An 18,392-nucleotide genomic window follows, 5' to 3' on the forward strand; every position below is an offset into this window, starting at 1 on the left:
TCATCAATTCGTCAAAATTATTTGTTTGGTTCTCGGGAAAAACATCTGTTACCAAAAAGTATCCCTTTTATTGGCTCAATAATGGAATCAGACTTGGTTTCTTTTATCATTTTCCTCCCCATACGCAGTAAAGAAAAAGAGGTCCATAAATTTATTGTATATATTACTACAACAAGTGCATAATATATCGCTGTACAATAATCTATTGTCGGGTTTATAATACATATAATGGCTGCATAATTACATGCCATTCAAGGCCCTTTATTTTTTATCTGACATAATTTAAATTAATCAATTACTATGATCTTGTTTCTGAAATCTTGACATCCCAGGAAGTAAAAGTTCTTATTGCATGCCTATCAAATTAAGTCCGGGATTAAGAAATTTAACCATAAGATTCCCATTTATTATCACGCCAAAATTGAAATATGATATTCTGAATATGTAAAACTTGTTTGATATCTTTGACCGAATGTTTGATAGCCATTTTACAAAAATCATTTTTAAGGCGTATCATAACTCAAAAAGCGACCGAAACCATTTTTCAAAATGAATTTCCTCGACATTTAAAAAATCGGATTATTAATATATTATAGTTAAGACTTGTGTTATATGAAACAAATTAAATGACCCGATAAGATTTGTTGTCATAAATAATAAAGAACCCGGTTAAACCTGTTTTAGATAATGGTTGCTAGATTCGATGTTAATTACTGAATGTACTTCCATTCACTAATTAGTCCAGTATTTATAATGATCCCAAAGAACAAAAAACCTAATAATAATAATAATAAAACAAAATGGAGTCGTTAGTACCCAAAAGGCTCTCTATAATTTTCATCACATGTTTATTGTTCTTGTTTCCGGTTGTGTTTTCCGGCGAGATGGAGTATTCCGATCGTTTCGAGACGGGCGCGAAGATTGAGAAGCGGCGGCTAATTGGATCATCTCCGCCGAACTGTTGGGGGCAATGCGGAGGATGCAGTCCATGCAAAAGGTTTCTTGTGGTGGTGCGGTCGCCGCCGGAGCCTCTTGAGTCGTCTTCTATAGTTTGGAGGTGCTGGTGTCACGGCAAGCTTTATGTTCCCCACCATTGATCGCCAAACGAAATGAAATATTTGTCTATCATTATCATCATTGTTACGTTGATAGTGATAAAAAGTAAAATATTTATGATTAAAGCCTTATTACAATTACTTCTATTCCAACATTCATAGATATGAATTCTTGTTAATTTTTATGTGAACAACGTCGTTTTTAAATATAATTTCGAGTTGGCCGGATATATATAATCAGAAGCGGATGATGATGATTGCTTACTTTTTTGGCTGAGACTATGTTCCACCAAGTGTGCTACACCTAGTAGAGCTAAGCCCTTAAATCATGGGAGGACCCACATAAAAACATGTGGGTCCCACTGACCCAAGCGTTATACTACATCTGGAGTTCTTCTCCAGGTGCAGCATAGACAAAACGCATGCATTTCTAGCCACTTTGTTGAGAAATGGATTTGGAATCAATTCAACTCCAAAAATTAGTTTTAAAGAGTGAAAGTTGTCCTTATCTATATAAAAAATTCCCAGAAAATCTATTAAACCAATGTGTAACACAACTAACACATCAATATTGTGCTGAAATACGTCTCACATAGGTTGCATATAGTTCATGCATGGTAGTTCTTTAATTTAAACAGACAAGGACAACCCTCTCCGGTCCCTTGAGCTAGCTTTTGGGATTGAGTTATGTTCAAATTTATTTCTTAAAATGGTATCAGATGTCACACCCCGAAATCGAGGTTGGTCGACATCGGCGTTGTTTTTAAATAACATTAAAAACCAACAAGCCTCATAGTACAGACTTTAAGCAAAAACCAGCATATTATTTCATGACAAAATTTGTTCTTAAAGCTCATGCATAAAAAATCATAAATTAAATATATCTGCGGAATCTGAAACTTATCATCATAGGAACAAAAAAAACTTAAATAATAGCATCCCTTCTAAATTTCTCATTTTTCATAAGTCCAATATTAGCTATGATCTTCATCATCAAGTTCTTCTTCATTTTTATCTTGGGAGAGAAGTAAGGGGTGAGTGTTTTGAGAAACACTCATGCAGTAAGTGGGGGCCGATCGTGCATTACATATACCAAAGATATATTTACAAATATACGTATACAAAATCACGATTTCCAAAAAAAATAAGCATGTTGAATCCAATACGAACAAAGAAGCAAACATAGCACTGAAATCATCTTGTTTTCCATGGTTTACTAATCAGTCTTCTATATGTTATTCTTCTAAAGGACGAGACCAAAGAACAATTATTATATCCCACCGGATCTAGGCCAAATCCAATCATCTTGTTTTCCATTGTATGAAAATTTTCATAAATGTTATGTATGATAACATACCAATTTTTTATTCTATACATATATATATATACATACATATATATTACAAAAAATAATGAGTTCAAATTTACTCAATTAAGAGAAATTTGATTTGCCAAAAAATTAATAAAAAAATATAATAATTAATGGAAATATTTCATATGTATTATAAATATATCAACATCGGAACGGAAGCTAGTTTCAGCGTATATTGTTTCATAAAAATGTGTATACCATTAATATTTATCTATTTTTTTATGAAATAAGTATATTTTGAAGTAAATTAGGCTTTCTAAATTATGTAAACGAAATAAAAATTTTGAATTGAGAATTTTATATTTTTTATATTTATTTACACAAGACTCCTGTGAGACGGTCTCACTGATCAAATTTACTCGTTTAAGAGAAATTTAATTTGCCAAAAAAAATATAATACAAATTAGGTAATAATTAATGAAAAAATTTCATATTTATTATAAATATATCAAAATCTGAACGAAAGCAAGTTTTCAAACGTATTTTGTTACATAAAAAATGTGTATACAATTAATATTTATCATTTTTATAACATAATTATATTTTGAAATAAATCAGACTTTCTAAATTATGTAAACCAAATAGCAAATTTTGAATTAAAAGTTTTTATATTCTATATTTATTTATACAAAAACTCTTGTGAGACGGTCTCATAGATCAATTTTGTGAGACGAATTATCTGTTTAAATTATCCACGAAAAAATATATTTTTTATGTCAAAAATATTACTTTTTATTGTAATATGGGTATAGTTGACCCCTCTCGCGGATAAAGATCACTGAGATCGTCTCACAAAAGACCTACTAATTAAGTGATAGTATTGATTTATCTATTTCTATTATTACTTTTTTACTAATTAAATTTTTGTGAAGTTTTTGTATATTATTATAGATGTATATTCATATTTGGAATTGTGAACCAATTCTAAAGGAATAAAATTTTGAAAAGAGTTTATGTGTATTAGTTATATATATATATAATTATTTGATTCAATTATTATTTTATGGTTTTGAATTTTAAGCACTATTTATATATTTCAAGTGTGCTCATGTTGAAATAAGTAATTTTTTGTATATATGGTAACAAGGTAGATTCTACGTTGTAATACATATTTCATGATGTTGATCTGGTGTATATATATATTTTTCTTATTGATATTTATCTATCATTAAATTTGAATATAATTTATATTCTTTTTTTCTATTTTACAGGCTTCATGCATATATGCAACAATTAAAAAAAATTCATAGATAAAGTGAAATGAATCCTAAAAAAAATGTTATATTTTTGCTATTAAAACATAATTGTGGCAGAAAATAGACTGAAATATACCATCAAATTTATAAATAAAATTGATGTATGCGAGATTTTTGATGATAATTTTCTTTAAAAAAATGTTTGAATTCAAGAGCTTTAGAGATTTGAAAAATATGGATTCCTATTAAACAAAACTTTTTGCTACGTTTATTTTTTATCTTCTTGTTTTATGAATATATCATATTTATATCTTTTTTTTTTTACTTCTTAGTTTTTTATTAGATGTATTTTTTTACTTATGTTTTTTTTAATCTAACTCATTTCTATCATTTTAATTTTTTCATATATGCATGTCACTGACAAAATGGTATCAAGAGATTTCGTCCAAAATAGAAAAATTAATGTTGTGCTATGAAATTTATTAATTTTTTCATTGAAGAACTAGTGTAAATTCCATTTTTCTCGTTTTATTTGTGGTGAGATATTTTTTCATCTATATTTATTTATTTTGTCAAGAACAATAAGTTACAATGTACTTTGTGGGAAGAATTTATTTTTTAATTGTAAATATATAATCTATTAGCTAATTTGTCTTTTATTTATTTGTTCAAATTTTCACACTTGCTAATATTTATCGTTAATTATATAAAATAATATCATGTGTATCGCAAGATGAAATATTAATTATGTTAATAGGCAACTTGGCAAAGCAATTATCGAAATAGAAGTTATGCCAAGTTTATCCATGTTGGGATATGAACCAAAGACCCACATTAGTGGGTCAAAAAAATGATCATGAGTTAATAAATAAAATGATATCTCCATTGGTATGAGGCCTTTTGGATAGTTTCAAAAGCAAAAACCATGAGGGCTTATTACCCAAAGTGGACAATATCATACCAATGTGAGATATGCGAGTTTCGTTGTTCCAACAAGTGGTATCAGAGCCATGGTCTGATTGAGCCAATGTGGGTGGAATCCTCGAAATTAAACGAAGAAGGTGATGCTCCCGGTAAGATACGTGTTAAGCTCTCGAGGAGTGATGCTCCCGGAAATTCATGTATGGCGTGTGCCTCAACGCAGTGAAGTGGAGTAGCCTCAATTGGAGGACGGATTGGGAGGCTCGGACAATGTAAATAATGGTGTGACTTCGTTTGAGGGGAGGATTGTTGAGATATCAACCAAAGTCCCTGTTGTGAAAAATGCTCGCAACCGTACGAGTGTCAAGTTTTAATATAGTGATAAAATCAGATATCGATATCACAGGGAGTAAAATGAGAATATTCAGTGCTTGTAATTAAAATAGTCCAAACTTTATCTAGAAAATCAATATTTGAGAGATTTGCAGAAAAAATAAACTAATTAATGATTTTTTAATAGCACGCACACAAATTTTCAGATAAATATCAATCAGAGAAAAATAGTCTAGAAGTTTAGATTTCACCTGGTTTCAACAGCAATCAATCCTAATTAATTTAGTTTCACGAATTCCAATCAATTAATAGCCAAGAACACTTAAGTTTATTATTTTCCTCTCCCGAGCAACAGATAATGTTTATCAACTACAATTCAATTTCAATATCCCTATTAAGAATCTACTTGCAGTGATCTATCACAAAATAATGTTCTTTTTAAAAGCTCTGTTAAAATCATACGCTTTCCCGAGCTATATAAATAATTAACAGTGTATTTCCTATTGGTCCTATTCAAAATCTCCTCTCCCGAGTGCCAGATTTCAAATAAATATTACAAATCAATTATTGATCAGATAATTGAAAAGACAATCAATTCTAGAGAAAATAATTAATCTAGAAGACATTCAATTCAATAAAATCAAAAATTCATGAAAGCGTCTAGACCAGGTTCCATCCGACCTTTAGACTATAAAAATTAGTTCACAATAAAATTCTGAATAAAACAAAACATGTTCAGAAAATTCAACATAAATTCAGAATTAAATAAAAAGTAAGAAACAAATCCGTCGATGCGATGTCGTGTCCGGTCTCTCGATCTCCGTCTTTGTTCTTCAATTAAAAGCTCAGAAATCCTTCCAGAAATCTCACGATCAAGCCCTTTCTCTGATTTGTACTGTGTATTTGTGTATTGTGGCGGCTCCTCTTTACGATCAGACATAAATTCCCTTTTATATGGCATGGAAAAAGCCTACTCAAAAGCCCATGAAAATAATTTCCCGAAATAATAAAAACACTCAGATTCCCGATCGGGGCGGGCGCTCAGTCAGCGGCGCGGGCGCCCCTTTATCTCGAATTCAATCTCCAATCTTCACAAGGCATTGTGCGATTGCTCTTCTGCTGCGCTAACAAAAAGCGCTAAACTTCAGGCCCATTAAAAAAAGAAGCCCAAATGCTTTTCTTCGATTCTTTCCTTCTCTCTTTCAGCCTCTTATTTCTTCTTTTATTCTTTCTTCTTTCCTTTTTCCTTTCTCTTCTAAATTCTTATTTTTCTTCTATTTTCCAAATAACTTCAATAAATTCCTACAACCACAAAAACAACAAGACACCCACATAAATCTGCTCGAAATAAATAATTAACAATTAAAATCATATATAAATTAAGTGTATAAAATACACTTATCAAATACCCCCAAACTTAGACTTTTGCTAGTCCCGAGCAAAACTATTCAAAACCAATAAATTCCAAAAATCAAATCATCAAAAATCAACAAGACTAGTCAAAAAATATTATGGAGCAATGGCCTCAGCAATGATTTCAAAAATTCATATCCAATATCATCTAACCTACTAACACTCACTTGAAAGTTTCAATCATAACAAAATAACCTCATAAACTCACAATCTCCGCAACTCACGTTTCAAAACACCCTTATCCAAATTAAATTCACACATTCATAGATCATGAGGACTTTTCAAGGTAGCATAGGATCAAATTTAAGGATATGAAATAAAAAACACTCACAATCAGTTAAATGCAACGAATAACAGTGTGTGCGTGTTTCGATCAAAATTTATAATCATTAAAAGCATCAATCAACTGTCCATAGGATAAATTCTCGCAACTCTTCTCCACTAGTATATTGGGCAGCTGAGACTCAGTCAATAGGACTTAATCAGCTTATAATGTAAGGCCCGACTCATGGCTACAAACGAAGGATAAGAATTCAAAATAAGGAGTAATTTATACTCAATTCTAATTTCAACTCCTTTCATTCACAATTTCATTTTTTTTTCACTTCTTTTTCACTTCACACAACTTCTTTCACAATTTTTTTATACCAACAATTTTTTCACAACTTTTTTCACTATTTTTTTTTTCATCTCTTTTTTTTTTCTACTACTACCTTTTTCATATTTTCAAATCATCCACCACACCATTCCATATTTCACAAATAAAACTAGGAGTATATAACATTGTAGCATTCAAATTACTCCATTAAAGGTAGGAGATAGTATTTAGGCTATTCAGGTAGTCAAATTAGGACCTTGAAATAATGACAAATGGATGTTTATCACACGTTTACACGCATGTCATTCGATTTTCAATAAGGCTCAAGCAAGGTACTAGGGATGAATTTAGAAAATGTTTAAAAATATAAATAAAAATAATGAAAAACAAATCTACAAGGTTATGTGAAAATCTTTAAAAGACTTTAAAATAATATAAAATTCTTTAGAAATCCATCAACTCCAAAGTCTGCATTTAAAACAAAGTAGTAAATCTCTGCAACGAATACACTCTTAATTTGTATTTGGATAATATTTTGATTTAAGGAAATATTTGTAATTATCCCGTCTTATTAGATTTCAAATACATTACAAATTAAAATGACTAAGAAAGTAATAACCCGTGGAGAACATAAAATTCATTGTCAAATTGATTAATGACACAAATCGGTCCACCCACAAAATTTAAAGTCAACTTCGAACCAAATTTAAAAATGAAACAAGGAAATATTGCAATTATAATAAACTTAGTGAAGTTTGAAATCAAAATTTAACATACTCAATCATGACGATTTTCATTGGATTCCCCGAAAAAAAAAATTGTATTACATTAGAGAGAATGAGAGATGTCATCAATTCGTCAAAATTTTTTGTTTGGTTCTAGGGAAAAAACATCTGTTAAATAATGTATTGTAATAAAAAAAATAAATAATAAATGATAGTGAATATAATATTTGATTTTTTTTGATAGATTAGAGTTGATTTGATTTGATTTGATTGATTAAATTTTATATAAAAATGGTAAATTATCATTTTATTCTTTAATAATAAATAAAATATAAATAATATTATTTACTAGGGATAATATTGTAATTTAAATTCAATGATTTGATTGATATAAGATAAATAATTATTAATTTAATTGATGTAAAATTCTAATTAATAAATGAATTAATAATATGATGAGAAGAACCTAAGATTAAACAAAATAAATTTATACAAGTATTATTAATAATATAACCAAACATAGCAAAATCCAAAAAGTATCCATTTTACTGGCTCAATAATGGAATCAGACTTGGTTTCTTTTATCGTTTTCCTCCCCATACGCAGTAAAGAAAAAATCGAGGTCCATAAATTTATTTTATATATTACTACAACAAGTGCATAATATATTGCTGTACAATAATCTATTATCTGGTTGATAATACATATATATAATGGCTGCATAATTACATGGCATTCAAGGGCCTCTATTTTTTATCAGACATAATTTAAATTAATCAATTACTATGATCTTGTTTCTGAAATCTTGACATCCCAGGAAGTAAAAGTTCTTATTGCATGCCTATCAAATTAAGTCAAGAAATTTAACCATATGATTCCCATTTTTAAGGCGTATCATAACTCAAAAATCGAACAAAACCATTTTTCAAATTAAAATGAATTTCCTCGCCATGTAAAATCGGACTATTAATTTAATAGCAAAGACTTGCGTGTGTTGTATAAATTATAAAACATATGACCCGATAAGATTTATGGTTATAAATATTAAATCCAGTACCCCACTCGCTTGATTCGATTTTAGTACTGAATTTACTTCCATTCAAGTATTTATAATGATCCCAAAGAATAAAAACGTAATAATTAATTAATAAAAAAATATGGAGTCGTCCGTACCCAAAAGGCTCTCTGTAGTTTTCATCACATGTTTATTGTTCTTGTTTCCGGTTGTGTTTTCCGGTGAGATGGAGTATTCCGATCTTTTCAAGACGGGTGCGAAGATTAATGAGAAGCGGCGGCTAATTGGATCATCTCCGCCCAACTGTTGGGGGCAATGCGGAGGATGCAGTCCATGCAAAAGGTTTCTTGTTGTGGTGCCGTCGCCGCCGCAGCCTCCTGAGTCGTCTTCTATGGTTTGGAGGTGCGGGTGTCACGGCAATCTCTACGTTCCCCAACCTTGATCGCCAAACGAAATGAAATATTTGTCTGTTATTATCATCATCGCGTTACGTTCATAGTGATAAAATATATATAGATATATATATGTTTATGATTAAAGTCTTATTACAACTTCTTGTTATGGATTATGCCGGAGCGATCATGACGATAATAATTGCGAAATAAAATAATCAACAAGAACACCAAAGATTTACGTGGTTCACCCAATATAAGCTACGTCCACGGAGCTGCTGTAAATATTTATTACCGGAAAAATATTACAAGTATATACAAAACACTATATCTCTCACACGATCCCAATACCCGAGTATTACCAAGAAAATATTTCTCTAACTTACACAAGAAAACACTCAAGAAAACCCAAGAAACTCTTTTTCTTAACTCTCTTTTCTTTTGCTCTCTTGCTGTGGGATGCTTAAACTGAAGGGGAAGGAACTCTATTTATAGAGCTCCTTCACGCGTCCTCTACGCGTCAATTAAATGCCGATGCATTTAATTGCTTCCCCTAATTCCACCTGCCATCGTCCCAACTTCCAACAATCACCATCATTTGCCACCTAACAAATCTCCCACTTGAAGACTTGATTTTAATCATGGCTTCACACAGTCAATATAGCAGCTCATGCCTTTTCTCTTATATTTGCAGTCCATGTCGTTTTTCATGGCTAACTCCCACTTGATTGAATCATCATTTTGCATCGCTTCTTCAAAGGTCTCCGGTTTACCTTTATCTGTCAGCAAAATATAATGAAGTGTTGGCGAGTATTTCTGAGGTGGTCTGATTGTTCTAAAAGATCTCCTGAGTTCAATTTCCGGAGTTTTTGGTTCATCATCTTGTGCAACAGTTTCTTTATCTTTCAGGTTACTGGTTTCCGACTCATTCACATGAATATTCATCAATGGTATTTCATCCGTCTTCTTGACTTCATGGCATTCATCACCAACTCCAACGCTTGACATGTCCTTATACATCACATTCTCATGTAAGATTATATCTCTGCTCCGAATGATCTTTCGATTTTGGTCATCCCAGAACCGATAACCAAACTCATTATCTCCATAACCAATAAAGAAACACTTCTTGGATTTCGGATCAAGTTTTGTTCTGCTAGCTGAATCAATGTGAACATAAGATAAACATCCAAACACTTTCAAGAAAGAAAGGTTTACTTCTTTTCCGCTCCAGACTTCTTCAGGTATTCTGTAATCAAGCGGTCTCGAAGGTCCTCTGTTGATCAGATATGCTGCAGTGTTAACTGCATCAGCCCATAATGATTTTGGCAGTCCAGCGTGCAATCTCATGCGCCTGGCATGTTCATTCAGGGTCCTGTTCATTCTTTCAGCCACACCATTCTGCTGAGGTGTACCAGGAATGGTTTTTTCCATCTTGATCCCGTTCTGTGCACAATACTTCTTGAACTCAACATATTCATATTCTCCCCCGTTATCAGATCGTAAACACTTCTCCTTCAAGTTGGTCTCATTCTCCACCATGGCTTTCCACCTCTTAAAGGTTTCATAAAAATCAGATTTATTTTTCAAAAAATAAACCCAGATCTTCCAGCTCGAATCATCGATAAATGTGACATAATATCGTGAGCCTCTAAGGGATGTCACAGGAGATGACCCCCACACATCAGTATGAACCAGCTTCAACTTTGCTGCTTTCAATTTTCTACCGCCTTTCGAAAAGCTCACCCTTTTCTGATTTCCAAGAACACATCTTTCACACAGTTTGTGTTCGACAGTTTTTAACTACGGTAGCTTCCCTTTTGATATCAACATCTTCATTCCTTTCTCACTCATATGTCCAAGTCTATAGTATCATAGACTTGAGTTAGCTCCAGCATCCACAGCTGCTAACGTGTCTCTGCAACTGGAAGTCATGTAGAGGGTTTCAGTCTTCTGTTCTCGAGCAACAATCATGGCTCCTTTGCTCACTTTCCAAGATCCATCACCAAAGGTCACTTTATGACCTTCGTCATCGAGCTGTCCCACTGAGATCAGATTTTGGGTCATCTTTGGTACATGCCTCACTTTGTTGAGTTTCTAGATAGATCCGTTTGACATTTTCAAACTGATATCACCCATACCAGCTATTTCCAAAGGTTTTCCATCTGCCAGAAAAACTTTTCCGTAATTACCAGCAATGTAATTACTGAATAGCTCACGATCACCGGTGGTATGAAATGAAGCTCCCAAATCCATAACCCAAGAATCAACCGTGCTTTCCATGGATAGTACTAAGGCATCATGTACATCCTCAATAACAACATTTGCATTATTCTTGGGTGATCTGCAGTCCTTTTTCATGTGACCAGTTTCACCACAGCTCCAGCACTTTAATTTTTTTTCAAATGTATTTTTGTCTTTTCCACTCCTTGATTTGGATCTGCCACGCCATCGATTAGAACCTTTTTCGCTACTCCTGCCCCTACTTCTGTTTTCGAGATTTAGGGCAGAACTCGATGATGTTGCTTCTCCCGAATCCCTCCTGCGAACTTTTTCACCAAGGATTCGATCTCTGACATCATTGAATTGTAACTTTCCTTTTCCAGGCCCGCATCGACTCCCAAGCATTTGGTAAAGACGCCAAAAGAATAAGTGCACGGATCTCATCATCAAATTTAATTTCAACCGATGTTAGCTGGGAAACAATCGTGCTGAATTCATTGATGTGTGCCGCCACCGAAGCACCTTCCTCCGTCTTCAAGTTGAATAACTTTTTTCATGAGTAACACTTTATTATTTTCTGATGGCTTCTCGTACATGTCCGACAAAATGGACATCATCTCCTCCTTAGTTATTGCCTCCGCCACATTGTGGGCCACGTTCTTTTTTAGGGTCAGTCGTATTACCCCTAACACTTGTCGGTCAAGAAGCTCTCACTCATCATCCTCCATATTTTTTGGCTTCACCCCGGATAGAGGTTGATGTAGCTTCTTGCTATACAGATAATCTTTAATCTGTAACCGCCAGAACGTGAAATCTGTACCGTCGAACTTATTGATTCCAGGTCCCGATCCGTCATTTCCAGCCATCGCTTCTACTGCCTTAATAAAATTTCAAAAAATCTTTTCTGATGTGGAAGATCAGACAAAGCTGCAACCACATAACATACTCAGAATTTTAAGAAATTTTTCACCAAGGCTCCCGGACACCGTAACAGCTCTGATACCAGTTGTTATGGATTATGCCGGAGCGATCATGACGATAATAATTGCGGAATAAAATAATCAACAAGAACACCAAAGATTTACGTGGTTCACCCAATATAGTCTACGTCCACGGAGCTGCTGCAAATATTTATTACCGGAGAAATATTATAAGTGTATACAAAACATGAAGTTTATGAGAAGTAACAGCATGAAGAAAAGAAAAATTCATCTCATATTTTCCACTGATCAGAATAGAATACGTACAAGTATTTAAAAGAATTACATCTACCTAATCCCTTAAAGAATGGTATCTGATAAGTACAATCCTAACCACTCCTAGAAATTTAAACTAGCAGATAAGATAACATTTAACTACTAGATAATAATCTAATTATTCAATATTCAACACTCCCCCTCAAGCTGGATCATATAAGTTGATCATGCCCAGCTTGGAACTCAAATCTTCATAATTAGGCCGAAAAAACTGCTTTTGTTAGAATGTCTGCCACTTGCAATTTGATAAGAATGTAGTTTAGATGGAAACTTCCATTTTCGATCTTCTCACTTATAAAATGTCGATCCGCCTCAACATGTTTGGTTCGATCATGATGTACTGGATTTCTTGCAATGCTAATAGCTGCCTGGTTGTCACACATCAACTCCACTGATTGATTCCCTTCTATCTTTAACTCACCAAGTAATTTCTTGAGCCACGTTCCTTCACAAATTCCATGGGCCAATGCTCGAAATTCAGCTTTAGCACTACTACGTGCAACCACAGTCTGCTTTTTGCTACGCCAAGTTACTAGATTTCCCCAAACAAATGTGCAATACCCGGAGGTAGAGTGTCTGTCAATAGGTGATCCGGCCCAATCAGCATCACGGTACACGGTGATACCTCTGTTGGAGGCTTTTCTGAAAAATAGTCCCTTTCCTGGAGTACGTTTCAGATATCTTAACACTCGATATGCTGCATCCATGTGTTCTTCGGTTGGATTGTTCATGAATTGACCAATAAAACTCACAACAAAGCCAATATCTGGTCGTGTGTGCGACATATAAATTAGTTTGCCAACTAATATCTGATATATTCCTTTGTCCACTGGTGGACAATCCTTTTTCAATCCTATATTGATGTTCGGGTCCATTGGTGTATCCACTGGCCTGCATCCCGACATACCAGTTTCCTTCAAGAGATCTATCACATATTTTGTTGTGATATTGAGATACCAAGCGAAGACCTTGCCACTTCCATTCCCAAAAAATACTTCAGGTGTCCGAGATCTTTCATCTCAAATTCTTTTGACAACATAGTCTTCACATGAACCATTTCTTCTTCGTGATTACCTGTAAGAACAATGTTATCAACATATACGATGAGAGCTGTAATTTTACCTCCCTCGAAATGTTTGACAAATAAGGTGTGATCAGATTGGCATTGTGTGTAGCCGTCTTGTTTCAAAACATTTGTGAATCGATAGAACCAAGCTTGAGGTGACTGTTTGAGACCATAAAGAGACTTTTTTAATCTGCACACTTTATTTTTGGTTTTTCCGGACTCAAAACCTGAAGGAATGTCCATATATACTTCTTCCTCTAAATCTCCGTTAAGGAATGCATTTTTTACGTCAAGTTGAAACAAAGGCCAGTCTAAGTTAGCAGCAATTGACAAAAGTACTCGGACTGTGTTGAGACTGGCCACTGGAGCAAATGTCTCTTGATAGTCAATACCATAAGATTGTGTGTATCCTTTGGCTACTAATCGTGCCTTAAACCGCTCTATGCTTCCATCAGATTTATGTTTGACAGTGAAGATCCATTTGCACCCAACTATTTTCTTTCCCGGTGGAAGATTTGTAATCTGCCATGTGTTGTTCTTTTCAAGAGCTTTGATTTCATCAAACACAGCCTCTTTCCAACTCGGATCATTCAAAGCTTCTTTTATATTTGACTGGACCTGTACCTGGTCCAATTTTGAGATAAAAGCACGATATGCAGTAGAAAATTGGTCAAATGAGACAAAATTGCATATGGGGTGCATTGTGCATGATCTAACTCCTTTTCTCAATGCAATGGGCCTATTGTCAAGATCATCAATACCATGAGCGTTACCTTGGATGTTTTTCTTTAGGTCTGGCTTCGGAGAAGAGTCTTGGACAGGTTGAGCTTGCACAATATCTTGTATGTTCCCTTGATGAGGTTGTTTCCTTCGAGAATAGACCTGAAGTGGCTGATTGGGTTCCAGATGATCACGAATTACTGCTGGATTTGGCTCGGGTTCTGGTGAAGGATTGGTAAGAGTTGCTGATGGAGGAATTTCTGGTGAAGGATCAAAATGGTTTGTGGGTGGAAGAACTAGTGGTATGGGTTCCCAACTTTGAGATTCAACACTGCTACTCTCCCCCTGAAGCAAAGAAGTGGGAAAGAAGGACTCAGTTTGGAAAAAAGTAACATCCATGGAAGTATAGAATTTTTTGGTGATGGGAGAATAACACTTGTACCCTTTTTGATTTGGAGAATATCCAAGAAAGAGGCACTTGACTGCCCGTGGTTCAAGTTTGCCCCTGTTGTGTGCATGAATGTGAACAAATGATGAGCAACCAAATACTTTGAGGGGAATATTAGGGAGAATATGTGTGTTGGGATAAAATTCGAGGAGAGATTGGACTGGAGTTTTGAATTGGAGGACTCGAGAAGGCATCCTATTAATAAGGTAAGTGGCAGTGAGAATGACGTCCCCCCAAAAATGTTTTGGAACATTAGTTGTGAATAGCAATGATCGTGCGACTTCAAGAAGGTGGCGGTTTTTTCGTTCTGAAACCCCATTTTGTTGCAGGGTGTCAACGCAAGATCTTTGGTGGACAATGCCATGGGATTCCAAGTAGTCATCCAAGACTGAATTAAAATAATCCCGGGCTCTATCTGTTCTTAAAATCTGGATTTTAGTGCAAAATTGTGTTTGAATCATTGCATCGAATTGTTTGAAGATACGGGAGGTTTCAGATTTCTCTTTCATTAGGAAAACCCACGACAATCTCGTATGGTCATCAATAAATAAGAGGAACCAGCGTGTACCACTCAAATTTCTCACATTAGAGGGGCCCCAAATATCACTGTGGATGAGAAAAAATGGTTTAGATGGTTTGTAACGATGCGGTGTAAAGGTGGTGCGAGTGTGTTTAGACAATTGGCAAATATCACACTGAAGGGAACGAGGAACTTTATTATTGAACAAGAAGGGAAATAATTTTTCAAGATACAAGAAATTAGGATCCCCTAATCGATAGTGCCATAAAGTAATGTTACTATCCTTATTTGAGTACATAGACGAAACAGAATAAGATATCAAGGGTGTGGAAGCTGTCAAACTTCTCTTGGAAACATCCATCTCGAGAAGATAAAGTCCAGCACAAGGATCAGCACTGCCAATCGTCTTCCCCGATGCCAAATCCTTAAAAAAACACGAGTTAACATCGAATTTGGTCGTGCACTTGAGGAATGCATTCAATTTACTCACTGATAACAAATTGCAATTAAGATCAGGCACATATAGAACAGAATGAAGTGAAATTTCTGGAGTTAACTGAACAGATCCATAAACATCCACTTTGGAGCATGACCCATTAGCAATGCAGACTGTTTGTGAATCTGTGCATGAACAGAATGATTTAAACAATTCCAAATTTCCAGTCATATGGTCCGAGGCACCGGAGTCAACAATCCAGGAGGTGCATTGATTATACTGCGAGAGCAACGCATAAGAAAAATTACCTTGATGCACAGCATTACCAGTACTTGAAGGCGGAGAGATGGAATGCTTAGACTGACTGAAGAGTTTCTGGAGCACATCCAGTTGCTCTTGGGTGAAGGGTTGTGGTCCTGTGGAATTATTTTCTGTCAATGCAGCATTTGCCCGTCTTTCCCGAGCAGGCTTCCAATCTGCGGGTTTCCCATGGATCTTCCAACAATTTTCCAGTGTACGACTATGTCTCTTGCATTTTTCACACCAAGGAAGGCCGAGTATAGGTCCTGTTTTAAATTTTCCAGAGGTGGACGATTGAGAAAAATGTCCAGATGTTGACACAGACTCATCAGAATGAATGGTTGAGGATTTATGTGCAGCAAGGGCGGAGCCTTCAATAGGCAGAGCTGTCGTGGGACCCAACATAAACTTCCTGCGGCTCCCTTCGTGTCGGACATCAGAGAATACACTGCGGAGGGTGGGTAAAGGTTTGCTGCCCAAAATCCGACCACGAACTTCATCAAGTGTACTGTTAAGGCCTGATAGGAATTTGAAGATTCGTCGCTTCTCCACGATGGCCTTATAACGACGTTCATCATCTGGGCATTTCCATTCATGGACCTCAAAGAGGTCTAGCTGCTGCCAGTGACGAGTGAGATATGTGAAGTATGAAGGGACAGTGGACTCGCCTTGACGGGGATCTTGTAGGATGCTTTCAATCTCAAAGAGTTCAGACGTATTTTCCTTGGATGAAAAGGTATCTCGAGCGGCCTCCCAAATCTCTTGTGCAGTAGTATGAAGAAGAAAGTTTTCACCGATATCCGGAGTCACGGAGTTAATCAACCAGGACATGACCATATTTTTCTCTAAATTCCAAGTTCGGAATTTAGAACTCGGTTTTTCTGGACAGGTCGATGCGCCGGAGAGGATTTCATCCTCCCCTCTGCCACATATGAACATCATAACGGATTGCGACCATTGAAGGTAATTGTGTCCGTTTAATTTGTGGTTGGTGATCGGGACAGGATTGTTGTCGGCGTTTAATTTGAGGGTGTTGGTGATTGGGGTTGCAGGTGGAGTCGCCATGCCGTATTTGGTCATGGGTGTTTAGGTCTCTGATCCATTAAGTTTATGAGAAGTAACAGCATGAAGAAAAGAAAAATTCTTCTCATATTTTCCACTGATCAGAATAGAATACGTACAAGTATTTAAAAGAATTACATCTACCTAATCCCTTAAAGAATGGTATCTGATAAGTAAAATTCTAACCACTCCTAGAAATTTAAACTAGCATATAAGATAACATTTAACTACTAGATAATGATCTAATTATTCAATATTCAACAAAACACTATATCTCTCACACGATCCCAACACCCGAGTATAATCACCGAGAAAATATTTCTCTAACTTACACAAGAGAACTCTCAAGAAAACCCAATAAACTCTTTTTCATAACTCTCTTTTCTTTTTCTCTCTTGCTGTGGGATGCTTAAACTGAAGGGGAAGGAGTTCTACTCCTTCACGCGTCCTCTACGCGTGCATTTAATTGCTTCCCCTACTTCCACCTGTCATCGTCCCAACTTCCACCAATCACCATCATTTGCCACCTAACACTTCTATCCCCACATTCTTAGATATTATTTCTTGTTACTTTTTATGTGAAGAACAACGTCGTTTTTAAATATAATTTTGAGATGGATGTATATGTAATCGGAAGTGGGTGATGATGATTTCCACAAATACTTTATCGGGTCATACTTGAGTCCGGTCTAAATCGAACCCTCAATGAACTTGATCCGACAGAGCGGACTTAGACTCGACAAAGTGGATCCACATGCTGGTCCGGGGCAGATCTCGGGCCGAACCCGTCACGCCAAAAAATATATATATTAAATATACATATAAAATATATTTGTGTATATATATTAATAATATATGATTATATTAATTATATTGAATAATCAATATTTTATCTCTAATTTGAGTTTATAATATTTTTGGATTTAAATAATTTTAATATATTATGATATTTTTAATATGAAAATATATTACTATTATTTTTCCTTTGTCATTAATTATTATTTAAATTAAAAATGATATATTTTAACTTGTAAGAATATATTTTGTCCTAGATATTATTAATATAAATTTGAAAAATAAATTTAATGATGGTTAGTTAATTTTTTTCAACTTAATTAAAATTTTTATTTAATAAAATTTAAATTATATTTAATTTGACGGATTCAATAGGTCTAACCCAAATTGGACCCGCACGGGGTGGAGTGGCTCCACGGGGAAGCGGGACGGGTCTCAGGTTTGCCCGAATCCACCCCGAACCCATTCCGTTGATATCCCTAATGAGATTAATTGAGCTAAACCCTTGGACCATGAAAGGATCCACATGAAAACATGTGGGTCCCA

At 34.8% G+C, this 18,392-nt stretch overlaps 1 protein-coding gene across 1 annotated transcript; it reads right to left on the minus strand.

Moving 5' to 3' along the window:
• Positions 1–12,696: 12,696 nt before the first annotated feature.
• Positions 12,697–13,404, minus strand: LOC140860729 (secreted RxLR effector protein 161-like). Its single transcript, XM_073263736.1, has one exon. It carries the CDS (start codon positions 13,402–13,404, stop codon positions 12,697–12,699), a length of 708 nt encoding a protein of 235 aa, XP_073119837.1.
• Positions 13,405–18,392: the final 4,988 nt, after the last annotated feature.

The sequence above is a fragment of the Henckelia pumila genome, chromosome 4 (assembly GCF_033568475.1).
Source record: "Henckelia pumila isolate YLH828 chromosome 4, ASM3356847v2, whole genome shotgun sequence".
In the NCBI taxonomy this organism is placed as follows: Eukaryota; Viridiplantae; Streptophyta; class Magnoliopsida; order Lamiales; family Gesneriaceae; genus Henckelia; species Henckelia pumila.